General features: G+C 41.5%; 2 protein-coding genes across 9 annotated transcripts in view; one reads left to right on the plus strand and one right to left on the minus strand.

The window, feature by feature from the left end:
• PLBD1 (phospholipase B domain containing 1) overlaps positions 1 to 2,449 on the plus strand; it is a 37,212-nt gene extending 34,763 nt beyond the window's left edge. The window contains exons 10-11 of the mRNA XM_080606357.1: positions 1,064 to 1,170; positions 2,201 to 2,449. Of these exons, the coding sequence (XP_080462483.1) occupies positions 1,064 to 1,170; positions 2,201 to 2,368 (275 nt within the window). The 3' untranslated portion in view covers positions 2,369 to 2,449. The remainder of the gene's footprint in view (positions 1 to 1,063; positions 1,171 to 2,200) is intronic.
• A 3,537-nt stretch (positions 2,450 to 5,986) lies between these two features.
• The window catches only part of ATF7IP (activating transcription factor 7 interacting protein), a 109,077-nt gene continuing 87,883 nt past the window's right edge, over positions 5,987 to 27,180 (minus strand). For 3 of the 8 annotated variants that reach the window (XM_080606199.1, XM_080606200.1, XM_080606196.1), the window contains exons 11-15: positions 20,523 to 20,601; positions 17,741 to 17,896; positions 16,419 to 16,604; positions 13,146 to 13,258; positions 5,987 to 11,466 (exon numbers count right to left, since the gene is read on the minus strand). In XM_080606199.1, coding sequence (XP_080462325.1) covers positions 11,050 to 11,466; positions 13,146 to 13,258; positions 16,419 to 16,604; positions 17,741 to 17,896; positions 20,523 to 20,601 — 951 coding nt within the window. In that variant the 3' untranslated portion in view covers positions 5,987 to 11,049. Of the gene's footprint in view, positions 11,467 to 13,145; positions 13,259 to 16,418; positions 16,605 to 16,683; positions 16,747 to 17,740; positions 17,900 to 20,522; positions 20,602 to 27,180 lie in introns of all 8 variants that reach the window. The other 5 variants (XM_080606197.1, XM_080606207.1, XM_080606198.1 and 2 more) reach the window with 3 other exon arrangements.

Genomic DNA, 27,180 nt, shown 5'->3' on the forward strand with positions numbered 1-27,180 from the left:
ATCAGAGTTACATTACCCTAGGTGCAGAGTATATACACAAAACAATAAACAAATAAAAAATAACACAAGCTTACTCTCTAGGTAGGAAACAAGGCTAAAAATTACTCTTAACAGAGAGAGACTGGGTTCCCTTCAGAATAATGTCCCTTGGGCTAGCTGTGTGAGCTTTGCAAAGAGCTGCTGACAATCCAATAGACTGTCTGAGGACTGCTGTTACCCTGCCACATGTATGACCTACAAATCTTGAAAGCCTTAAATCCTAAGCAGCAGTCATGTCAGATCAGAGAATTTGGTGTAAAATTTCAGGTCGGTTTGGTGCTCTTCCCTCCCTCCCTGTTCAGGAAGGGTGATTTTTAGTAGGTAATGTTCTGCTCTGCTTTTCCCTGACAGGGTTCTCCTTAACTGGATTAAAAACAGCTTAATTAACTTCTGGCTAAGCCCGTCTTTAAGTGCAGATAGCTTTAGATGCTATATTTTGATTCCCAATTACAGGGAGCACTCTGATTACTGGGCTTGGGGTTTGGGAGGCCTCTCCCAGGGTGGGGTATTGCTGCTGTTTGGGCTGTGAGTAGCAGCATGCTCATAGATGTTGAGGCTTGTCCTTCTTCCCCTTCTAGCTCACAGCTACTGCAGTGGGTGTTTGAAGGCTTTGCTCCTTGCCACTTATTTTAGTCCAGAAGAGGAAAAGAAAGGATCTCACTGCTATACTCTTCCCCCCTCCCCCATCCCTTTCTCTTCCACTTTTCTCTCCTCACGAAGTTCCCACAAGCTTTTGTCATGCAGAATTACAAATGTTTGTGGTTACAGGTTGGTGGTGGTGCCCTGGGAGGCAGAAATAACTGTATGGATTTGGATTAGGAGCTTGTCTACTTAATGTCCCATTTTGAGCACTGATTTTCCTGTTAGTACCTGAGGAGGAGCATGAAAGCAGTGTGACAGACTGTTTCTGTCAGCACACTTAGCCAGCATTTAGTGGTTTAGGGACTTTGCTTCAGTAGTAGGAGCTTTGGGTGAAGGAACTAATTTGATTACATTTTTCCCTCCCCGCCACATTTCTCCCCAGACTACCAGCGCGATCCTTATGCTGAACACAATCCTTGCAACACCATTTGCTGCAGGGAAGACCTGAATCCTTCCTTTCCAGTGCCCGCAGGCTGCTACGACTCCAAGGTAAGTAACCTTATTCTCAATATCTGCTGAAGGTTTGCTGCAACCTGTTTGTGCTTTTCTCAAACCTGTGGCACATTTCCCTGCGCTAGGACAGGCAGGGCCAGGCCTGTCTGTTCTCTTTTTTCGTTGTCCCAGTGCTTGATGGGGAATGATGTCCATGGGGACCTGTGGTGTTTAGGGATTAAGTCCCAAGGCCTTCCAGAAGGAGGAATGTAAGTGAAGGTTGAAATAAGTCCTCACACCACTTGGAGGACTGTGGAGAAGGTAACCGTTGCACAGGCCTGGCCTCCTGTTTATGGGAGCTGTGTGTGTGCCTCCCCAGAGCCCACAGGAATGTGTCTGTCCCCTCATTTTAGTTTTACCTTTTCAGAAGCCTGGCTTTCTAGTGTCACCTTGCTCCAAGGCTCCACCTTTCTGTAAAACTGCTTTGAGCAAAGTTCCCCAAAGGTCACCTTGCTTTTTGGGTGAGAAAATCCTTAGACCCACTGTCCTGGAGAAAGCAGCAGTTTTTCTAGGCAGTTTGTACAGTATTTTCACTGTGAAGGGCAATACCTGTGCACACAGCTGTCCAGTCCTGGTGTGCTGGTAAGTTGTGCAGTGCTTTATCCCATGGGGACCAGCCTGCTGCTCCTATGGGTAGTTTAATTGCTCAGATGGGCCCTGTGGAGGCTGCTCTGGCACTGCCAGCGCTGAGCATCTTCTCTCAGCTTGGCTCTTAGGCTGCCCACCCAGACTTTTCGGGGCACCCAGACACAGGGAGGACTGTCCTGAGGGCAGACTGACTGCCTTTCTCACCCTGCATAATGCAAGGGCTAGAGGGCAGCGTGGACTTGGGCTGCCCTTCAGCACTGGCTGTTTGTGGCTGAAGATGCCTCTGTAGGGGAGGAATGCTGCCTGACCAGCATGCATTTCCCATTGCTCAGTTCCTTTACCTTATTGTTATCAAATCTCCCCGAGCTGTTCCTGCCCTGGGATGGGTGCATGTCAACCACGCAACCATTTTGCCCTGAACTCCTGTCCTCTGTTACAGGTATCAGATTTCCGCCTGGCTTCAGCATTCACAGCCACTGCCATCAACGGCCCCCCCGTCCAGGGTGGTCTCCCTGTCTTCACCTGGAGACGGTTTAACCACACACGCCACCAGGGCCTGCCTGAGTCATACAACTTCAATTTCGTCACCATGAGGCCGATCCTGTAAAATCAGCATTGATATTCCAAAATGAGATTTTTTTTTCATGGAAACTTTCATTCCTGTGTGTAATAAATCCACCTGGATGTACCCGTCCCTGTGCCTTGCCTGCCTCCCCCTGTCCTGCCTGCTGGGTGCTTTGCACAGAGGGGGGCTGCCTCCCTGCAGGGCGGCCCTTTGACTAGGATTGACGGGAAGTTGGCATGTCACTGCTTTTTGGTGATCTGAGCAATCATCACAGCTACTCCCAGGGGGTGAGTGAATGCAGTGTGACCAACTGAAGTGATCTGTCTCTAGGCACGGGACCTGGCTTTTCAGGACTGGGCCAAACCAAGTAGCTCTGTCTCTGTGCCGGCTTGATGTTTGCCTCATCTGAGCAGTGCCTGAAGCATGCACTGCAAAAGTGCTTGTCATCTGGTGATGTTCCTAGTGAAGAGTCACAGCCGTGTTCTCCACAGCAGGTAACTGAGCCTGTTGTTTACAGGGCCCCCCTTTCAGCGGCTTGTGCGAGGTTTCCTTTGTTGTCTCACTGACGTAGCATGCAAAGGTCAGGCGTTGGGAGGTAATGAAGGGATGCGGTCAGTGAGTTCTGAAAGCAGCCTGATGCTCCTGGACCCCCCCTGGGCTGCAGTGTAGCAGCAGGAAAAGGTAGGTAAGGGTTTGTGTGTGTGTGGCGGGGGTGTTGTACACATACGTGTGTGTCTGTCCGGTTGTTCAGTGACATTTTTGCCCGCTCCCAGTGGAAGGTGACTGGGCGGGCTGGGGCTGCATGTGTTACTGTTAGCTGTATGTTGACACTGAGGAGTCACCTGGGCTGTTTTGTGCTGGATGTTGTTTGTGTAATTAAGAAAGCAAAACAGAATAAACTGCTCTTTCCTCATGGCCTTGACAGTCCAATCTAGTCAGTGCACAGTACTGCCCTGTATTATGAAGGCAGAGGATGAGCAGTGTGAGGTTTTGGCAAGCCTTTGGAGTTTCTCGTGATGGAGAAGGGAGTGGGTTACTCCAGTGTGGTGACACATTACCCTAAATATTTGGCTGTCATAGTAGGGCTGACTTCTGCCAAGTGGCAAGAGTTGACCAAAAGTTTTCATCTGAGGCTCAAATTCGAAGCTCCGAAGCTCTGAAGCTTTGCTGAGGCTCAGAATTGGAGCAGGGAGTGAAGTGATTTGTTCGCTGAAGCAGGAGGAGGTAAGTGAGGCTGCAGAGAACATCCCTGTTGCGTGCAGGGGTGGGTGGGGTGGAGGGGCAGGAGAGCACTGTGAAAAGTGACTGTCACTGCCGATGTACAGAGCTGCTTTTTGCACTGCAGTGCAGTCTGTTGTTGGGTTAAGCAGCTACCATGGCTTATTAATTTTGCTGGCCACGTGCAGCTACACCATAAGCATATACATTGGTGTACATTCCACTTTCAGCTGTTCCCCTGCTGGAGGAGTGAATGTGGCATTCCCTTGATGCCATAAGAGATGGTAGTGTTGTGTCAGTGCCTGCACCCAGAGGTAGCTGGGAGGAACCTCCCCCCCCCGGCACCCCCCCCCCGGCACAGCTGTAAGGGAGGGGATGCTCTGCCTCCCATGTGTTACTTACCTTGTTGTTGCTTGGAGCTTGTGGACATGGTTACTGGTGGCCCTTGTTCAAGAGTAACTTGCCCTCTGCCTGGTTTGTCAGCTTTGTGAGCCCTCACTCTGATGCTTATTGCAGGTTCTGGCCTTTCAGGGCAGCAGGCTTGATGCTTTTGGGATAAACACCAAATACGAACAGGTCACTGCATTCTTCTTACTGTACTGCCCCGTGTGCTTCCTTTGGCAGCAGGCCAGCTGCAACCACAGCAGCTGGGGTCCAGCTTCTGCTGCCAGCACAGCACCGTCAGGGAGCGGAGATGGCTGTGAATATGGCTGCGCTGACCTATAGGGCAGGGTGTGACAGCGCTGACAGCTTAATTCTCAGGCAGCTGAACAGTGAAGAGCTCTCACTCATCAGCTCATCTCCCTCTGCAGAGCTTATCTTCCAAGGGGAAAAAATCAAAAGGTTTGTTGCAAAAACAGTCCTGTTTTTCACATCCCCCACATGCTTTTTTTTTCTTTAATGTCCTGTGGTTTTTGCCTTTTAAACTTAAGGTTTTCAGGCTTGGCTGGTGGGGAGGCAGGCAGACTTCTTTTTTGTCTGATCTGGGGAGGGCATGGAAAGGTGGTAGTGAGGAACGTATCCCTTGCACTAATGGAAAGAAAGAAACTTGCTGTTGAGGCAATAGAGACTGCCCCCAGATGCCTTGTCACCTCCCAGCAGTGTCCCCAGGAGTGTTGTATCAAATGCGAACTCTTGCTTCCTTCACCACTCCCCTTTCCTGAAATCCAGCAATAGCCTCGCCCCATCCCACCTGCATGGCCTCAGCTCCCATGAGGGGACAAGATCCGTCAGCAGTGCGCTCTGCTTGTAGCTGGAGATGGCCACCAGTTAGCCCGTGCGTGGGTGTCCAGGCAGCATTGCACAGAGCTCCCCGGGTAGTAACAGAGTGTGTTTCTGCGTCAGTGACCTGGTGCTGTGCTGCTGGCTCTGATGATTTCTTAGCCCCTTGCTATTTTACAGTTTCCATGCTGTTACACAACAGCATCACCTGTGGTCTGTGCACTTTGCGGTACGTATGTCCTGCGCTGTGGGTGTAGCACCCCTTTCCAGATGTACCACTGAGTGCATGGCAAGGCTGCTCCGCACCAAAACAAGGGCCCTTGATGTTCACACTTCCTTCCCTTTCTGCCCGCGCAAGCTGCAATTACAGCAGTGCTGGAGCAGAGTGGTTATGCTACATTTTTATGATAAACGCAATGGTCAAAACTACGTGCAAGATGTAGACTCTTACTCTAAATAGGCCGTTTGAGAAACTCCGCACTTTCAAGTGTGATTGTATTCAGCCATCACTTACATGAGTCCATACTCTTTTGGTCAGTGACTGGAAACAAGTTTTAATAAGCGCTGTGAAACTACTTATTACCATCACCCATTGGTCAGGTGACCCTTGAAGTGTGGGCTCAGCACTAACTCAGGGCAGGCGTGTCTGTGTCTCCCAGGTGCTCAGTCTGAGTTCTCTGCCGTTCAGCAGCAGTGTTGTGTTGGGCCCAAAAGCCAGCTTTTACCATAGTGCCTGTGGGTAAACCAGGGCGTTGGTTCCAAGGCATACGACCCAGAGTTCGATGCTACCCTGGCCTCTACCCATGCCCTCTCCCCACCTCTTGCTCTCCTTTTGTCAGAGGTTAAAGCCAGCCCTTTGGAGGGAGAGGGGAGCACCACCAGCAGCCCTGGGGCAACTACCGGGGGCAGGTTACGGGATTGCTCCGGACACTCAGCCTCTCTGCTTTGCGAGGGTCTAGAAGGTGACTTGCTGGACCTCAAAGCATTGCTTTAATTTTTGCTCCTTTGAGATGGCTGGGAGAGCAGCATCACGCACCTGACTTTCTGGGAAGGAGCTGGAGCTGCTCCATGTTCCTTGATCAAGGTGGCAACAAGCCTGCGATGCTGATGTGCCTGCACTGCCACCTCCTCCAGGTGGCAGCGTAGCTGAAGAGGATGAGCACACACGTGGCACTTCTGTCTCCTGAGAGGTCTGGAACTAAGCACAGATGACTCAAAACGTTAAAAACCCAGTAGTTTATTTCAAAGTATAAATTTCAGGCTTGTCAGACAAAACCCCACTACAGGTACCACACGCACGCGCACACATACACACGCACACACACAAATCTACAGTACATACAAAATGGGGGAGTGCTTGCAACTGCCCAGTTTAAATTGGACATTAAAAGCAGTCCTACATTTTTTGTATTTACAAGTCCAGATGCAAAACAAAACAAGAAATCAGATTGAGTTGCTTGCAAAGATCTTTGCATGTTTGACTCAATAGTCAATAACTTACTACAGCTGAAGAGGCCTCCCCAAACAGCTACTACCCAGTTACCTTATTTACAGCTATACCCCATTAAATTAAGACAGCACTTCAAATATATATATATATATATATAATATATTAAAAAAAAACCTCAGCCTGCACAATGACAATGCAAAATAAAGAGGCATTTTAATGGGTATGTAGAAGGTATGAAAAGGAAAAATCCATTATTTTGCTTTTTCTTAGCTGTTTTTTTCACTCTCCCCTCAGAAGGGAATACAGGCAGTGGCAGGGCTGGCTCTGTGAATGTCGTTTGAACTCCTCCCTCCAGTGTTTGCACACAACGCCAACCCCTACCCAAACTAAAAAATATATATATATTTAATATCTCAAGCTTCTATTTGAAAAAAATCTGGATTTTTTTACTAAATGAAAATACTGAAGAGTTTATAAGAAGGCAGAATCACAGATTGACTGTACACTGTATACAATAGTCTAGAACTGGGGAATGGCTGTTTGGGGAGCAAGAACAGATTTGACCTGGTCCTACGTATAATACAGATTCTGATATATTGGACACTTAAGACAAACAGTGTAAAGGAAAGGGTGAAGGGATATTTTTGTTACAGTACAAAACAGTGTTCAGATCCTACTACTGGGCCCAGTCATGCTCCCACTGAAGGCACGAGGGGTTTTGCCATTGCTTTCAAAGGAAGCAGTCAGTATAAGACCCCTTATTTTTACAGGGAAGACACCGTGGGCATTTCCAGCCTTGTGCTAAAAACATAGGGGTGGGCGAGTGTCTCAGTGCTTGTGCTCAGTGATCTAACATGGCAAAGGGCAGCACAAATAATTACAGGAGAAAAGACCTGGGCCAGCTGCTACTCCCAGGGAAGCTGGGTTGGAGCCCAGAATTACACAGCCTGGGAAGAACCGGCCCCTGCACCCTCCCATTTTCTCAAGTTGCCATGCAGCTGCAGTAACAGATGCTATACCTACAGTCTGCACCCTTCCTAAGGGCTTAGTTATTTGAATCCAATAAAGCTTTTTTAGACTTTTACTGAAATAAAGGAGGCCAGTGAAGCTGTAGCTAAGAGAAACTCAGAGGAAGAGAAGGGCATTTTGCCATCAGTATGCCACGGTAGTGCTTCCCTTCCAACTGGAGACTGAACTAACTCAAATTACTTTCAGCCTGGACATCCACATGCCCGTGTATTACACAAAGAAACCAAACCAAACCTAAAACAAAACAGAAAGCAAGGATGGAAAACACTAGTGTAGAATCAGTGCAGTGTTCTCCAAAACATGGAGAACTAGATCCAAGGTAGTGCTGCTAAAATGTCACATACCCGGTGGCAACAACACAAATCATAAGCCAGGAACAAATTTATACCAAGGTACTGAAAATAAGATGGAAAAACGTGCAGGGAAGGCATTTTGATAATGCCCCTTTCAGTAAGTCCTGAAAGTGGTCTGACAGTGGGACTTGGATGATCGCTGTAGGTCCCTTCCAACTGAAGTTATTCTATTCTACCACCTGAAAGTCAGATAGAGGTTTTTAGCATATTTAAAAAAGAATTACTGGAAAACTTCAGCAACTAACATTTTTATGATGAGCCCAGTCTAAAAGCACTGTGTTAATAGACCTGGACTGAATGTTCCTGGATATTTTGGTAATACTTTCAAATAAAGTCTATGAAATGAAACCAGTTCTTTTTGAACGTGTTATTGGCAGAAATTCATTTCCCCAATATTTTTATTTTTCCTGGGAGATTAAAGGATAAATTAAAAATAGCCACCCCACGACACTGGGAAAAGTGCCATTTGAGTTAAGGAACTAAGCAATACTCCTGTTTGTTGACATAAGGGGTAAATACTCACTGCAGAGATCTGGTCCACCATGAAAATAATTTTACAGGAGTGGCATAGTCCTCTCTTGGCGTGTCTATGTTAACCAGCTACCTGCAATGTCTCCAAACTGAGCTAGACATCTGCAAGTCAAGCTAGGCTCTGTCATGTACTTTGCCACCACCACTTGCGTAAGATCCTGAAATTGGATCTTAACATCTCTGCTGCGATGAAAGAAGAGTCTGCTTTCACCCTACAACACCGATGGCTTCAGTCAACAAATAGTAACTAGCTGCTTTGCTCTAGTCACAAAAATCAGCTGCACTTTGCCATACATAGCAGAAACAGATCTATTAAGCAAGAAGCCCGCTCTTACTCTGTTCAGTTGAGAACTACATCTTTCTTTAGTAAATAAAGATGAGTCCTCTCTCTAAAGGTGCAGTCCACATAACCTCCAAAAACAGTACCAGACCATCCCTAATAATACCTCCATTGGAGGAAAGAGAGAAATTCTAACACAGGACTTTCACCCCCCGTCTAGCTCAAGCAAGACAAAGCTAGTAACAACCATGACCTAAGAGCAAGCACAAACTATAAAAAAGTTGATTTACAGATTGGGCTGGAATCAAAATTAAATAAGCAGCATAAGTTCCAGGTTGTATTCTAATATTTATTTTAACTTTCAAACTATAAAACCTCATTGTACTGATATGGCCAACGGCCCTTTGGTACCACCTCAAAGACATTAAAGTAATTGCCCAAGGAGGACTTAACAGCCATCAACTGGAAGAAATTGCGCTAAGCCTCTACTACAGAACTGGCTTTATAAGGACTCAACTTTCCATAAGTAGACTAAATGCATTATTAAGTAATTATTCCTTGAAATAGGCAGACAAAACATTTAATTAAACATAGAAAAATTCAAGGCATTGTTGATTATTGGCACCAGTAATACAGGGACAGCTGTTATTCAAAGGAAGGGTAACACATTTTTCATACATGAGATTGAGTGTGAATCTTCTCTCATGATACTTGGGTTTAGACAGAATTTTTGCTCTCCCAGATCAATAAAAGTGCCATACTTTAAATGCAAGTTTCCATACAGAGAATATTTGTTACTCACCTGACAGAAGTGACAATCCCAGCTATGTGAAGGAGTGCAGTAAAACAGCATAGACAAAAGTCTACAACGGACTGTCTTTCACCAATAAGGTTCTTGAAGGGAATACAACTGAAGAACCCATTATCTCACAGTTTATTTCACCAGCCATATTTGGGGATTTAATTATTCCTGCCCTTTTTCAACCTTGCTTTATATTTAAAAGGTTCTTGGTTTTACGACAGCCAGCATTGGAGTTGTGTGTGTTCTCTACAGTTTTGCCAGATGGTGAAGTAGATTAAAAAAACAAAAGAAAAACACCTTTCCTTTCTAAATTCACTGCTTAGTTCTGTTGGAAAGGAACAAGACTGCTGTCCTTGTTCTTATAAGTGCCAAAATATAAACCTTACATATCCTTTCTCGTCCAGGTGTGTTAGAATTTGGTTATGCAAAAATCAAGTTTAAGATGCTGACAGAATAGTGGGGCAGATGTACCGCTTTGTTTTCTCAGCTCAGAAGCATCATGAAAGCTTCTAGTAACATTTGCAGGTGTTCACAGGTTTTGGGCCAGTGTCTGAACTACTTTGGGTGTTATAGCTTTTTGCAGAGGCAGACTGGAACAGAGAAGAGGACTGGGAAGCCAACTTCGCATCTTTTTGTACTAACTGAACATCCAAACTGAGTGCTAACAAGTAGAAGCTTTCATGGTGCAACACCACAGAGGTTTCTTTGGCTGAACTGCAGCATATAGCTTTCCCAAAAGAACAGGGAAAGACTGGTGGAAAATACTGTCTGTATATTCTAATGTTCTTCACAGGACAAAAACAACTACTCAATAATTACAGTGAGGAAAGGGTTGAGTGATACTGCAGATAAAAACGAATCCAGCGTCAGCAGATGTCATGCTTCCTAGTCTTTACAGAAAGAAAAAAACAATCACGGTGGGTCACAAAGATGAGAAGCAGTAATGAAAGGCTAGAGGGGTGAAAGGAGAAGTAACTCCAAGCAAATAAAAAAACACCACAAGGTACCTGGCTACATTTATTTCTGAAATTACTCTTTAAGGCACAAAATAAATCTAAAAAATAGGGCTGTGTGTATGAGGAGAGGGGCAGAGAAATTATCTGAGCTAGAGAGATATGAATGCAGTCTCTACAATCCAGTTTCAGATCTGACCTAGGAATGCTCCCAGCGTGAGTGAGGGTAGACGGTGATAGTAGAGGAGAGCTCTTATTTAGGAAAGGCAGGAGGTAGTGGGACAATTTTACTTTCCAACACCTCCAAATTCACACACATATTGGGTCCCTGGCCAGACTAAAGTTCCCTTTCCTCCCCTCAGACAGCTGATTACAGTTTGTAAAATGAGAACGGACCACTCAATCTTCCAGTATGAAAGTGAGACCTTGAATCACCTTTCACATCACAGCCTGCTCACAGAGCGGTGGGGTGCAAGATGCAAATCTGTTCTTGCCCTCATGTTAGTGCCTTGATAGATACTACAGATGTGTATGCTTTGCTTCAGACAAACTGTAATTTATTATTTTGTTCCCACTCTGAAGCAGAATCCCAGGCATCCAAGGTGCCCTTGAATAAAAGGAAGGTGGAACAGCTGTCATGGGAGGGAAAATAAAATTTTCAAATGACCCATGACTTGAGCTATCCAGAAAAACAGGTTCTCTTGCTGCAGGTGAGACTTTATTTTTCTTTTGGTTCTCAATGCATGTAGTGTATCACACAGCCGTCTAAAATAATCCTGCAGAGAGTGGATTTAAAAATGAATTTCATGCATGGGATCAGCCTTCCCAAAACCGGGGGTAAACTCTTGGTAGTAGGACAGGTTTAAAGGCTCCAAAGATCTCTAGTTTAACTGCTCTGGGAAGAGATCACATCTGTGGACTGGGGGTCACAGAAGGGTCCAAAACGTCCATAGATGTCCTTAGCCCGGACAGCAAAGTAGTATTTGCTGCCAGACACAAACTGAGTAAGAGTGCATGCCATAGGTAGGGGAAGGGCCTTCACTTCCCCTATCTTCTTCCACTGGGAAGGCATAGTGGCACTCGGGTCCTCGTGGTAAGCATAGAGATGGTAACTGTCCACACTGGCACAACTCCGGTCCACTTCCAAGACACTCCATGACAGCACAATACCATTCTGGCTCTGTACCCGTGCCAGCTTCAGCTGTGGCTTTTGAGGCAGAGAAGTGTTGGCAGCTTCAGGGGGCAGGCGCGGTGGCTGTGGTGCCTCCGGGAGTGGGGCAGGATGTATAGGGCGTGGTGGCTCCTAAGCAATATAAGAGCAATAAGGGAAAGATAAGAGTCTGCAGCAGTGGAAGGAGGTTATAATTCATCATCCCCAAAGCAAACAGAAACAAATCAGCCTGCAATTACCCAACCATCCTGACTGTGCAGAGAGCACACAGGCACAAGAGCAACAGCAAAGGGTGAGAAGGGGTGGGACCAAGGATGTCAGAAGTCATTATTCACATATAAATCACTGCCTGTATAGAAGATCACACAGCTACTTCCCTCTTTGCTTGCCACCCATGAGGTGATGGACTGTGAACACTGAGCCATTTACCAAGACTAAGCAGTCAGGTTCACAACCTATTGGAGCTATTTTATACCTGAGCTGCTGTTCCCACATTACCCAAAACACCCCAGACAGTGGATTGAGCTGGCAGTTTAACATCATCTTTTCAACAGGTAGGTCTTCAGCCACAAGAGGAAGAACAGGTAACTGTACAACATGGATATTATCACCTTAAATTGATCACAAAATTTCAGCCTCAGTTTCCAGAAATTTTTGAAATAAAGGCACAAATGTAGCTTTCCATTGAAATTTTTTAGATTATAGAAACTTTCCTAGGACTACCATTTTTGTTAGTTAACTTGAACTTAGGAATGTGGTTACGACAAGTATGAAATTTTGTTACTCTCATGCCAGGAACTTCTTTATCTGGGAATCTGAGATAATTTTTGTCCTCTAAGTTTTGTGTGTGTGATATTGGCTTGATTTCTTCTTGTTATTTATCTCTGAGGAATGCATGAAGTTAAATGATGTCTAGATCCAAAGAGTGGTTAGCCATCTTGTTGGTAATATATTTACCATTTCAGGAGATTGCAAATGATGTCACTACCAAGCAACTGAGTATGCAGACAATGTATTTAGTTCAGTCTCAATATCCAAACCATATGAAATTCCAGAGTAAATTCTGCAATACTTAGCAAAAAAGGTTTGAGGTGAGGCAGAAGGAATCAACCCAAACACTAATTAAAAAAAAGAAAACACAAAAAAAATCCAAAATTTGGGAGTTGGCAACCTTAAGGATGTTGTCTGCATTGTGTTCTTCTACCTAAACTTTACAAACATCTGTACAGAAAAACTGGTCACAGAATCACAGAACGACCAAATGGTTGAGGTTGGAAGGGACCTCTGGAGGCCATCTGCTCTAACACCCTGCTCAAGCAGGGCCACCTAGAGCCCAGGACCACGTCCAGGTGGCTTTTGGAGATCTTCAAGGAGGAGACTCCACAACCTCTCTGGGCAACCTGTGTCAGTGCTCCATCACCCACACAGTAAAGAAGTGCTGTCATCCAATTCATGACAAACAGTCAAACACATGAATTACATTTTCAAACCATGATAAAACTTGTTGTGGCAGCTCTTTTGTACCCTTGACTATACAAGTCACCTGCAGACAATTCATGCATCATTTTTCAATATGCAGTACTGGTGATCTGGAGAACTGTGGTGTAAGCTAACCAGATCACACATCTTTCGCTGTTCTTGGCAGAACTTTCTGTAGGTGATATAGTGGTGTTATACATGTAAACTATCTGGAAAGCGTCTACGAGACATTTCACTTTTCTGCAGTTCACACTAAGAAGCAATCTGAGACATGCTAATGCAGAGACAAGCCTGTAAATTGTTTTAACTCATTTCAAAATTACTGTACTTACCGCATGCACTTGTGGTGGTCGATGATGCACTGTAAGCTGAGGTGCTCCAGATCCAAGACTTAGTCCGTTGTTCACAACATACGCAGTTGTTTGAGGCATTCGTACTGTCATGCCTACAAGAAGCACAATGAATACACTCCTGGGTGTTCAATACTTAAAATCAGCCAAACAGAACACTGGAAGCCAAACTCCTTGGTTCAGCTGGATGACACCAAATTTCAAATTGACACACCCTCCTCAAACTGCCACCAGACCTACTAATTACTATACTAAAACAAAGCCACCTCCCCTTCCTTGAAGCTGTAAAAGAGAGTAAGTACTCAAGTCTGCAGAGGAGGTAGAATAATGTTTTTATCGTTTGTAGCATGAAAGAAATGGGTGAGGAGGGGAGGTTGGGAAGATTCAGGGAGCTTGAGTATGAAAATGAAAATCTGATCACTTTGGGATTCAGATAGGAAAAGACAAATACTGTTGCAGCAGGATGTTATCAGTATTCAAATGCTAGAAGACTGTGCTGTGTGTGGCACAGAACCAGAAAAGATTAAGTCATTGTCCAAGAAGCTTGTTTTCCCTCACAGAATGAACACCAATATGGGTATGTACTCACAGGAATTACTTTACATGAAATCCCATAGCAAACTGACCTGGATGGCAGGAATAAACTAGGTAATTTTAAAGCTTTATACATAATATCCAGAACTTTTGCAACTGACCAAGTAGTCATTCATTTTATACTACGTCTTTCTCTCTTAAGTATTATTTTGTCCATTTAATGGTGGGACATGCATATTCTGTGAGCTCAATTTTTTTTCTCATTCTTATCAGTTGCCCAGCATGTTCTTCTGTCTAGAAATACAAAATCTGGGGCAACCTCCACTACTCCCTAGACCCACATTTGTATGAGATCCAAACATTCTAATACTTCTGAATGGAAAGAATGAGTAGCTCACAGAGAGACACATTTCAGGAAACCATGGCTATTCTTTGATAATTTCTGTCTATGAATAGTCATTAAGTTATGACCATGGGTGATGAGTATCAGAAGTCTACGTAAATCATGACTCTGAGACAGCTGAAACAGAGTGCTAAATCTTAGTGCTTGCAGAATGCAGTAAAAAGTAGTTAAATTAAAGTGCTGAACTCTAGTTAGCTGCTTCACATCTTTTTCCTATTAGCACATCTGTCTAAGAAGCTAATTAAACTATGCAAACTCCTATAGGATGAACAAGCATCAAAACTGGCTATTCCTTATGTATGAAAATCCTTGTGTATGAATATGTGCTGCTTTAGCACAGCTGTGATACTATATTACATTACGTTAAATTACATAAATTATATGAAATTACAATAATCTGAAGAGAGATGGAGAGAAATACCTTAGGAACATATAATGTACAAATTTAATATTATTTCTGTCCGAGTGCATCTTTATGAATATCAGCTAGACATACTACTTGGATGAGGTAGAAGAACAAACTACAAGTATGCGAAACACGTTGGATGAATTCTCAAAATTAATCTTCTGTATACACAGCATAGAGATCTTACTACTTAAACACCTGCTACTGACACTAAAGAATTTCAATGATAATATAAACCAACTCATCATCAGCAGCATTTCTGTATAACAAAGATGGTAAAACGCAGGATGGGCTAAAAAGTGAAAACTCATGACAGCTAAAAGGGATCAAGGTACACAATTAAAATATATATATATATATATATATGTATATATTTGCTATCACTGAGTGAAACATCTGCATCTGATATACAATTGTAAAGCCTTGAAGAATCTGTATTCCAAATAATCTGGTCTTCAACCTGAGGCTAACTGTCACCTGTACCTCAGGACAAGAGCACCAGATGGTTAGCCTCAGCAGGAGAAAATGTTAAAAATAATTAAATAAATGAACCATTACATACTCAAAACTCCTTCCAAAACAACAGGTAGATTACACAGGTTTGACTTGTAGTTAAGGGCAACAATGATGAAAACAAAGTGTGGGTAGAGGTTACCCTTGCCTTTTAAGGCCTTTCACCAGCAGGAACACAAGATGTAGACATACACCTCAGAAGAAACTGCCTGTCAGAAGAACCTGAACTCCAGTCTGCATGGCACCACGGTATCAGAAGTTTTAAGGAATATGAACAAGTAGTCTGAGAGGAACACTCATTTCCTCATCCCAACACTTCACAGACATAATAGCTCAAGAACTGTCTGATCGAGTTCTGCCTCACTAGCACGGCTGATTTTTCACAGCCTAAGGCAATGCAGTTGAACCTAGTCATAAGGGATGCTTAGATTTAAATCGCTACAAACATACATGGATATTCTCTTTTCCAAAAACAAGTGTTACAGAACAATGAATCAATTATTTTATGCAGGCACAGTCTTACATTGTTCAAACACACAGTGTTCCAAGTCTGGCTTATACAGATGGTGTCTAAAAAATTCATTACCTGGAGGTCACATAAATGTAGCCTCATAGTGCAACAGAACAGGGAAACATGTTTAACCATGTTGAATTAAACATAGTAGAAGTTGTGGGGAGCTAAAAAAGGCAATTAAAATCCACCGCTTACTAGCAAAATATAAACTATAATTTAACTTAAAGGCTTTTTATTGTGAACATATTCTATTCATTCCACAATTTTTTGTTACTGCTATAGGAAGACACTGGTTACATTTGCAAAGTCAAGAGAACGTTGCTGACATCTCTAGTCAAACTCAATCATGTATCAGAAATGGATGCATTTGGTGAGAAGTTTCATCTGTCTAAGCCTGGAGAAAATAGGAAAAATTGCTGGGCACAGGACATCAGACATTGTTATGGAATCACATTAGGATGCCTGATATAAACTGAACTTTTAGACATGAAATCAAATATAATTTAGTACATATGAATAGATTTTAATCTTACTGGATAATAACAAAATGGTCTCTAACTATCCTTCTACAGAACAGCTGTGCTTATTACAATACTTTCTGCTACCTTGTGAAGCATTGGGCACGTCATCCAGAGATGCACAGCTGGCAGAGACAGCGCCTGAGATAACTTCATGCCATTTTTTCCTCATCTACATATCTACAGGGGGAATGATTTCTTAACGGTTTGAGATTTTCTCAAGTCCATTACTTGAAAAAAATAATAAGAAGAACCTCTATAATTTGGACTAGCATAGTAAAAAAAAAAAAATCCATATCCATCAGGCAGAATGTATCAAGCTGTGCTGTGCTAGAATGGAATGTGTATGGAATAAAGAATCCCCTACCTCCAGTCTGTGGATTGACTGGCCTTAAATTTGGGCTTGGCATGACAGCTCCTCTTACAGGATTCTGAGGTGGTGGTGCAGGAATAGTGGTATAGACCACCTGATGGTTAGCAGGGGCCCGTGGTATAGGAAGTCTTGCAGCACTTTGAGTCACTGGTCGATGAGTTACATTCACTGTTGTTGGAGCTGGAAAAAGAAGAACAGACGACAACCTAGAATGGAATTCCACAACATGAAAGTGATATCTCTATCTCAGAGTGCATACCTCCTTTGGAAACCGAATCAGCTGACTCGTGAAATAAAAGCTGTCTCCACAAACTTCTATCTGCTTTTGATAACGCAAAAAAGGAGAAAACAACCTAAGCAAATGGTAATTTTCACCTGAAATAATAATGCCAACATCTATCCAAATAAGAACAGAAAAGATAAACATAATATCCAAAATAATCAGATTGATGACTAAAAAAACCTATATTAAGTCCAAATACAATAATTAAAATCAAACCAAACAAAACATCCTCCCACCCCCTTTGCTTTAATAAATAAATAAAAATAAAGTTAAAAAAAAAAATCAGGATTTTTTACTATTACTAAGTCTGATCTGTACATAAAAGAAGTCCTGAATGTAAGGATAGCTGTAGAGAAGATAAAAGCCAACACTGAACACAAGCTACTAAGAGTCTGTAAAACTGGTCATAACACAATTCTAATGCCATCTAATCTTCAACAATTATCTACAGAAAAAGAATTAAAGAGCGTCTATGTTTCTTTTTCACGTTAGGGAAAAAAAAATCACTGCATACAAAGCATATGTTCCATATACTTCCAACTAGGTGTGGAACTTTATTGTCAGCCTTGTAATTCACTCTGCCAAAAGAATTAATTGTGAAGTGCAGGTAGACAAAGAGAGGAGTGATGTTGCTAATGCTTTTTCTTCTATTACTCAAATAATGTAATTGCTACAGATTTTTTTTACTTATGCAAACAAGTTTTGTTAAGAATTTCCATGGCTATCCTATTGACTGGTCTCCTTTTTGCTCTGGACCATCCTTAGCAGAATTTTCTCCTCTCTGTAGAATTCGTTCGATCCCGAATTGTTTCTTTCCAAACCAGCTGGACTTAACTATCTTTCCCTTCCACTTCATCCATGAAGAAAAAAAAAAAAAAGGAAGAAAAAAAAGGGATATTGACTAGAATGGAAAACTCTTAAGCGACTCAAACATTTTCAATATTCACCTGACAAGTTTACTACAATACGAGAACACAGGAGTCTAGCTTAAGAAAAAGCAGTCAGCACATTCAACGATGTAAAATGAAGTTACCTGTAGGTACTACATGTATGGTGGTCTGGGAAGGCCCACTTGTTGGCACACCTGTTTGCTGCTGACTGTTTGGTTGCAAAGATGGCACGGGGCGGGACAAGGTCTGGGTGGATGTACTCAATCCTGAAGCAGGTGTTTGATTTTGCTTCTTGGCCTCTGCTTTAAAACAAAACAAAGTTACAGACAATAGCAAACAAAAATTAGAACATCACAGAGCTATTTAACCTCTTTTTTTTCCTGTCATTCAGATTATCGAAAAATATTTCCTAGTATGACATTTCTTTCATCTTTTCATACTGCAAACCAAACTGTAGGAATTTCATTCAGTTCCCCATATTTTCATCCTCCCAATCTTTTGCCTCCCTATACTCCATAATGTTTCATTTTATCATCATGAAGTTTATGTATTTCAGCAGAATTTGGAAACCTGAATTTTTCCATTAAAAAAAGGAATGGCCTAAAACCTAAAAAAGGGCCTAAAGACTGCTGTACTCAATTTGTTTTTTAAAAAGTGATAATTCTTGTCTACCTTTGATGCTTATATTCTTTTATTTGCTGATTCTTTCCTTTGTTCAATCTCTATTAGTCAGCCCTGTCTGGTGCTGTTTTGAATTTTCATGCTATTTTCTTGATAAAGGGGAATTGCTTTATTAATCAAAAAAAAATTTTTTTAAGTTTTATTTTCTTATATTGTCACTCTCCTGAACATGACTCACTAATGACTGGGATAAGTGAGAAATACAATGTCTATATCTGTAATTTTCTACAGCAATATTTTTCCTGCCTTATAGCTTATCTGTAACATCATAAAATATACATTTGAGTCCGAGCCAGACCTATCCACAAGGAGAATTGAGAAGCTGGATTTTTAAACTGGATTAGAGTAGCAGTAGGCAGAGAAGGTACCACCAAAACCCACAAAACACAAGGCGAGAGTAAGTTTTAAGGGCATCCATTCCAATAAGCTTTGCCCTAAATAAAAATGCATACGCAGCAACCACTAACTCAGTTAAAGAACAAACAATGTAGAAATAAAAAATACTATACTCTTGAGAAAATGTATCAGCGATACACTGAAGAACATGTTAGAAATTATCCATTAGGTATGCCATTTAGATTACAAAGCATTAAGAACAGGGTTAATAGCGGTGTGGCTCAACATGATTAATTTGTTTATTAGCAATTGGAGACTACTTTGATGGTCTCACTCAACTATCTTTAACACCAGCTACTAATAGCTTGAAGTAGCAGTGCCCTTCACAAACTGCTATATGATAAACCTAACACAAGATCTCAAAAATAATATAATAGAAATTGCAGTCTTTCTGCATTGTCTTTCTGCCTGTAAATGAGTAGCTGAGCTACTTCTCTGAGGCCATTTGATGAAAACAGTTTTCTTTTGGTGAACAAAGACTATAGAAGCAGCAGCAAAGGGATGCTCATTTTGAAAACAAGAATTATTTCCTGCTCTTTCATCAAACAACAGGTCTTTGTGGTTAGTTCAAACTTCTTATATTTCACATAGGTATGAGAGATTTCCCAGTGTCCAGCAAATTCTTTCTAGAGATTCCTACAGAGATGCAGACACATGCTCACTTTGAATATGTACAGATTTCTGCACATTTCAACTGCCATTGCGTAATTTAAATAATGCATAATTTGAATGAGTATATTCTTAGTCATGACCTAGAGAAGATGTGCTCATGATCCAACTAGTAAGAATCCAGACGTACTACAGCTATAAAAAAGTAATCCAAGCAACAAGGATAGTCTGGGCTAATATTTTTTTCCCGGTTTGTTTTTGATTTCACATGGAAGCAAGTTCATTTGTCCCTGACAAATCAAGAGTCCTGCTGAGATTCCAGCTGCAGGAAACGATGAAAGATAACCAACTTAGATGTCACTAAGTAAACAGAAACAAGTAGCAAAAGATTCTTTAGCTACATAAATAAAAAATCAGCAAGGAAAAAAAATGAAAACTAGGTACATAGTAAGCTAAGGATTAAGGTTAGAAGTAATAAAGGAACCATTCCGATGATGAATAAACTGTATCATCTTCACTAAAACTCTGGAACTGGAGAAGACAGGACGATGTGATTTATGGAAACGAGCATAAAATGGAAATCATTACTACTGGAGGCATAAATAAAACTACAAATCTAAATCACAAAATGGAAAAGAAGAGGGGCTTAATTTCCATGCCAGAAAATGGGCTTGCAACATTGCAGTGATAGCAATGAAATGCATCCACACTGCCAAAGGACATAAAAGCACAACTATATTTACTCTAATCTTGGCACACAGACCCCAAGCCATGAACAGATCTGCATTTGGTATTTAAACTCTTGCACACAAAGTTGTTTATTCAGGGGAAAAAAGATTAGAAGCTGTAACAATCTAATGTCTGAATATCAACTGTGGAAAGGTCCTTAATTAATTGGTAAACAAAGATGAAATCCATGTAGAGGAAGTTTCAAAAATGTAATAAATAATTCAAACTACTTAGATTGTTCCACGAGTTTAACAGATTTAAGCATAGACAACAACAATGCTTAAATTAAGGGAAAGGTAAAAACCTTAAAAGACGGTATTTTACACTGTGTAGGATTCCTTTTATTTAAGGCCTATCAGAATACTTCAGTAACAGTCTTGCATAACAGAAACAACAAGGAATAAAATACACTGAACTGAAACAGATGTTTATTCCTGTCTATCATTCAAGGGGATGAAATAACACTTGCAGCTCAATGCCCCTGCTGCTAGCAAAATATATTTCTCTTACCTTGAGAAGAGCCATCATCCTCATCATCCAGTGTAAGGTCAATGACACCTCCTGAATCGCTTCCTGCGACCTTCCCGCTCTGAAAGACAAAACTCCTTCATTTTGCAAAAGCAAATCCAGGGAACACAGACTGAAAAGGGATATGAATTGAACATTGTGTAAGAGAGGTCTCAGAACTGAAGCGCTTATTAGAAAGGAAGTGATGAAATGAGCAGGAGGAGGAGGAGATTTCAGACAAATTTCCCCAGAGTTGGAAAAATAGGCAATGACCAAATGACTGGACTGCAATATCAAATTTCGAAGCACCTTTTAACTTTCTAAGGAGTAGAAAAAACCTTGATGACCAGTAGTATGTTGTTATTTTACAGGTAAATAAATTAACAAAATGGTATTATAATCTTTATATATATTTTAATTATGACCCTTTTTAATATTTTAATCCAATTGTAACCTGTGCTTTCCAGCATAACCTTTTGACAAAATAGTCACCAGGACAATGTATCACTCATCTTGAGATAGTCTGGGCCTACCTGCATATGGTGGAATTGACTTCACAGTAAGGAAACCTCTTACAAAACCTCTATGCTGATAAAATACATCATCAAAAGCCATCAGAAAACTCCAATGGTTTCCAGCTTTTAAGAGTAACTTCATTATTGTATTTTATCCACTATCACAAAATTCATCGTTTCTTATTCTATATATGAAACCATTTGTAACCATCTCTTTAGAGAGGATAAAGACATCTTTTATGTTATTGTGAAGGCTTAAAGTTATAAAAACCTAGAGGACCATCAAACAAAATTTATCTTCTGGATCAATGACTTTCCCTTAGCTGTTCAGACTAGAACTGGACCACCAGCTTCTTCCTTTAGCTGATGAAGTGAACACTGGGGAAGGCCCTATATATTTCTGGGTTTTTAAATCTGCTTTCTAGAACAGATCTTGAATGAAGTCAATGTCGTCTTTCTTAAATTTGATGCAAAAATTTGTGTTTCTTTGGTTTTGCAGAAAAGATGATCATTTACTGTTGGGCTGAACTGCTACTGATTTATGGATTACAGTAAGCCAGGTTCCTTGGGACAGACAAGGGGTTAGAAAAGCAACATAATTATCAACACCACTGAATAATTAACATTAACATGGAAAAAAAAATCTTAAGAGTTATCAGCCAAACGTCGCCAGCATGATAAAAACTAGGAAGATTGGAGTTATTGCTGTGTGGTCTGATGGGGACAGATGCAAAAAGTCCAAGCACTGACATTATCTACTCTGTTAACTTTAATTAGGGTAAGGCAAAACCTTTAAGAAGGTCTTAAAGACAGTTCTCACACAGGCAAGGCTTTGAGGAGAGAGAAAAAAAGCATCATAATAAATACAAATGAAAGCTGTCTCTGAATTATTGGTCACAGGATTTGGACAGCCTGACACGAATGATCGCTTCATTATGCATTTAGATTATAACCTGATTTCTGCTTAAGCTTTAATGCTGCCACCGATGAAATTCTGCTGATAACCTGTATGATTAAAAAGAAAAAGAGGAAAAAATAGCTAGGTAGTTATGTTCCAAGGTGGCAGAAGAGACCTCTATATGGACTCTGTCTTTTCTATTCATAAACATCTTTCAGATGTATTAATCATGGAATTCTTCTGTTGAGTGATTTCTATTTCAAAAACCTTCCAGCTTCAGTTTTCTTAGTATGATGAGCTGATTTAACCACTTGAAGCTTAAGATAAAAGCCACATTCAAATAATCAATGAGTACTTGATTAACATAAAGTCAAGAGGAATTTCATTCCAACTTGATTATTTTCCCAGTCAATGATGTGTATTTTGAACTACAGTTCTCTTTGCCAGGAGAAAGCAGACTGAAAAATGGAGAAGGGAGATTTATGAAGAACTAGAGAAAGAAAAAACTAACACTAAGCTATTTATTTTCCCCCACTATAAAATCTATTAGTCTGAAGTAATTTCCTTCAATTCTTCTTCTACAAGGAAATCTAAATCCCTAGAAACAAATAATCTGTATAAAACTGTTTTGAAGTCCTACTTAACCATGCCAGTTGAAAGTTCTTTGAATTTCCAAGTCTGCATGTGTTACTGCGTGCAGTTTTGATTTTGGTGTGTCTGGAAGGCCAGAATCTCTAGTTATCTAAACAGGCAATACTAAACAAATAATCCAATCAGCCGGTTATGTCTCAAGCATGCACTTTTCAGAAGGAAAGACCTTCTTTGAGTTAGTCACTTCATTTAGGGTTTTGTACTGAACAACCCTGGCAGCAATCTCCTCAAAGGAAATATTTGTAAGTGGTTTGGTTCTTTCCACAACCTGTACTAGAAGCTGTGGATCTGCAGGGCAGTTTTGAGTGGTGCTCTGTGGTACAACCCCCAGTTCCACTTCCACGGCACGCAGTTCAGCTACTCCAAGAGGAAGCTGTACTCCACACACAGCACTCCCCAGCTAGTTTCTCCTAGTTCACCTGCCATACATCACCTTTGAACGAAATTTAGGGGTACAGGAAAATTTTAAGGAAACTTGAAACACTGAAAATGCTACATATTGCGTCGCTTAGCAAAAGCATGTAGGGAAGTATGGTGCTGTCAGGGTATTCCCTCACAGTATAGACTGCTGATTATGCCTGCCGCAAGGGTCAGAATTTTGACTGTTCAGAGCATCAGTTAACATTTACAAGGAGAAGCAGGGTCTCTTTCTATACTCTGTAGCACTGGCAGGGTTTTCAAATTCTTGTAGATCTCTCAGGTCCAGAAAAGAGAAGAGATTCAGAAAGAAATGGGAATCAGAGATTGGAAGACTACATTCCTACAGGGAAGTTAAGTATTTCCCTGACCTGAGAGAGATGCTGTATCACCTGGTACCAGCTGTTTCTGGAGTGTCATTGCTTACCAACTGAATGGTTAAGACCTACCAATGGAAGCATTTGGAATCATCCCTGCCAAAAGCAATTAATAAACGCTTTTCTGAATGTTCTGTGCCCAACCATTTAAGAAAATAAAAACAGCTCTTTTGGGTATCATGACTATATTATGCATGAATTATCTCCAGGAAATTTTTGTTGCTACAAGGACTTGCCAAAACTCTAGTTTATAATAGAACTGTTTGAGAAAAGGCTAGAGAGAAACAACTGATATTGCTTCTGTAAAATGAAGAAGGGGATGGGCCCTGTTGCACGTCAGAAGAGGAGAGTCCAAAATGCTGCTCAGAGCAAAACAATAAACCACCTTAAGAAGGCTTGAAGCCCCGGTGAAGGGAAAGGAAAGTGTGACATTGGACTTCCAGACATGCATGAACAACCTGCACATTTATGTCAAAAACTGAAATAAGAGAATACGTTTTTCAGCTCCTACTATTAGATTTCAGAAAGCTTTTCGGTAGAAACTGGTAACACAGAAAAGTCCTGTCTTCTGGTCTGCTATGAGTTTTCAGCTTTCTCCAAACACAGGAAAGTCAAGAACACCTGAACCTGCTTCAGCTGATCTCAGCAGAAGAGCAAGATGATGCAACCATGACACGTTTTCATCACACTAGTGAAACATCAAAAACCATTTCACGAGAACCCAAAACAAACATGTCCTGTGCCTTATTTCACATGCCTAGCAAGTGTGAAGTCAGTGGCCCAGAGTATCAAATAAACTGTAACTAGAACAAAATAACCAAAGTAATATTAAATGATTTGTATCTATTTCAGGAACGTATTTATAAAACAAACTTAATTTTTGTAAAAAGCAAACGAAAACACAACCAACAAAACCATAACTTCTAAAACCACCTTTTCTCAGTTGTCAGAAACAAAGCAGTCTCCAAACTGACCAGAAGTGGCACAAGAAATCTGTTTACAACAGCCACTGGGTAGTTTCTAGTAATCAATAGAAAACTCAAAATTTTACACTGGGATTTAAAACAAATTTAAGGACTGCCTTCCATCCATTGTAACAGCTTACGTATGTTAACGTATATGCTTTTAAATGGTCCAAAATGCTGTCGTGCACACTTACATTTTGCACCAGTTTACCCAGAGCTGACGTTGTAACTTTGTGCAACCAGGGAGTAGCAACACGGGGACCTAAACCATACAGTCAACCACAACTGTACCTGACTGCCTCAGTTTGAATCTTTTTCTGCTTTCACATACCAGCCAGAAGTGCAACAATTTTACATAAAGCAACATGACAAATACAACCACATACACATCATGAAAATAAGAATGCAAATTCTCTGTGCCTGCTGTCAGGATACCAAAGAGTGTGAGACCAATGCTGACCACGTTCCCATCTAAGCTTCCAGTTATAAGGGAACAAGGACAAACATTAAACAAAATGTAGAAGAGTTGTTGATACATATAAGTGGGTATATGCAGGCATCACTTAAAAGCAAAACAAAACAAAACACAAAACAAAACTGAAAAAGCAATTAATCACAGGTGTTGGGCCTCAACTGTCCCAAAGACACAAACATGGTTTTCACACTTTTAAAATGAAAATAGAAATTAACTATTACTAGCATTTATGTCTATTTAAAATCTGATTTTGTATGATCTGCACAAATCTATTGCACGTTTTTTTTTCCACTTAGGTTTGAATTGCTTCTTATATGTTTATTTCTGCAGTAATTTTTCTGCAGTGAGTAAAACAAAGAACACATTCTGAAAAACATTAACAAAAAGTAAGCATAATCTTTGTTTAAAACATATTATTCTAACAATTTCTGAATTATTATTGGGGGGTCAGGATCGAGAAAATCCTCTCCTTTGGGAAATGTCACATTTTACAGATAAATGTGACAAAAATTTTAGAAGACAGCAAGAGAAATACAAGACTTCATCTCTCCCCAACTTCCTAATTTTAATATAGTCACATCTTTATTCTTCACCTGGTCAGTGAACTTCCATTTTGCAATAAGATACTTTGCATAAAAACAGTGTGTCCTGTAACTGAAGGTTTCATGCTTCAGTCTAATGTATATGTGCCCAAGAAGATTTATGCAAATTGGAGTTGAAAAGTAAAACACACAGAAACATAGCATATCGTGAGTTGGAAGGGACCCACGAGGATCGAATCCAACTCCTGGCTCCACACAGGACCACCCAAAAATCAGACCACACGTCCAAGAGCATTGTCCAAACGCTTCTTGAACTGTCAGGCTCGGTGCCATGATCACTTCCCTGGGGAGCCTGTCCCAGTGCCCGACCACCTTCTCAGTGAAGAACCTTTCCCTAACCCCCAGCCTGACCCTCCCCTGTCCCAGCTCCATGCCGTTCCCTCGGGTCCTGTCGCTGTCCCCAGAGAGCAGAGCTCAGCGCCTGCCCCTCCGCTCCCCTCGTGAGGGAGCTGCAGGCCGCCATGAGGCCTCCCCTCGGCCTGCTCTGCTCGGGGCTGAACAAACCAAGGGCCCTCAGCTGCTCCTTATACATCTTGTCCTCCAGACCCTTTACCATCTTTGCTGCTCTCCTTTAGACACATTCTAATACTTTTATATCCTTATATTGTGGTGCCCCAAACTGCACACAGTACTCAAGGTGAGGCCACACCAGCACAGAGCAGAGCAGGACAATCCCTTCCCTTGACCAGCTGGCAGTGCTGGGCCTGATGCACCCCAGGATACGGTTGGCCCTGCTGGCTGCCAAAGGACACTGCTGACTTGTATTCAACTTGCCATCAACCAGAACACCCTGATCTCTTTCTGTGGGACCACTCTTCAGCCTCTCCTGCCCCAGTACAGCCAGACTTGCCCCATTCCAAGTGCAGCATCTAGCACTTGCTCTTGTTAAACTTCATGTGGTTGGTGATTGTCCAGCTCTCTCATTTGTCAAGATCTCTCTGCAAGGACTCTCTACCCTCAATGGAGTCAACAGCTCCTCCTGATTTAGCATCATACACAAACTTACTTAGTATACCTTCAAGTCCTGCATCCAAGTCATTTATAAAAACATCAAAGTGAACCAGCCCTAAAATGGAGCCCTAGGGAACCCCACTAGTGACTGGCCACCAGCCTGATGCAACGCCATTTACCATAACCCTTTGAGCCCAACCATTCACCCACTGCACTGTGCATCATTTATCTAACTGTATGCTGGACATTTTGTCCAGAAGGATACTGTGAGAAACTGTTTTAAATGTTTTGCCGAAATCCAAAGAGATTACATCAACTGGCTTCCCTTGGTTAACTAGATGAGTAACCTTGTCATAAAAGGAAATTAAGTTCACATGAGGTGAAATGTGTCAAGACGACTGCAAGGTATGATGAAAAGCAGAAACAAAGGTGAAAAAAAATACAGAAAAAGAGAATTACAAGCCAAGGAGCAGCTGAGCATGCACTAGTCCAAGTATAGAAGGACTATGTGAGTATTCTGTACTGTGACTTCACTCATTCAGTGTTGTGCATTTTTCCTCAAAAAGCCAGCCAAGAAGAAGGAATCACACATTCACAATTTCAAGGTCTTTTGAAAAGTGTATTCTTTAAAGAAAATCTTGTCAAATTCCATGTCCCTGCCCTGGCTTCTTCAGTTCACATGGTGTTACCTCTACACCTGCAGCATTTAACAATACATATAACTACCCTGGGCTTTGATTGCATGGCAAATGCCCCAGGCAAGCATCTAATTTGGGAGGTGTGGAGGAAAAGTATTTTAGTACCAAGCAG

The sequence above is a fragment of the Anser brachyrhynchus genome (assembly GCF_964034855.1).
Source record: "Anser brachyrhynchus genome assembly, chromosome: 1".
In the NCBI taxonomy this organism is placed as follows: domain Eukaryota; kingdom Metazoa; phylum Chordata; class Aves; order Anseriformes; family Anatidae; genus Anser; species Anser brachyrhynchus.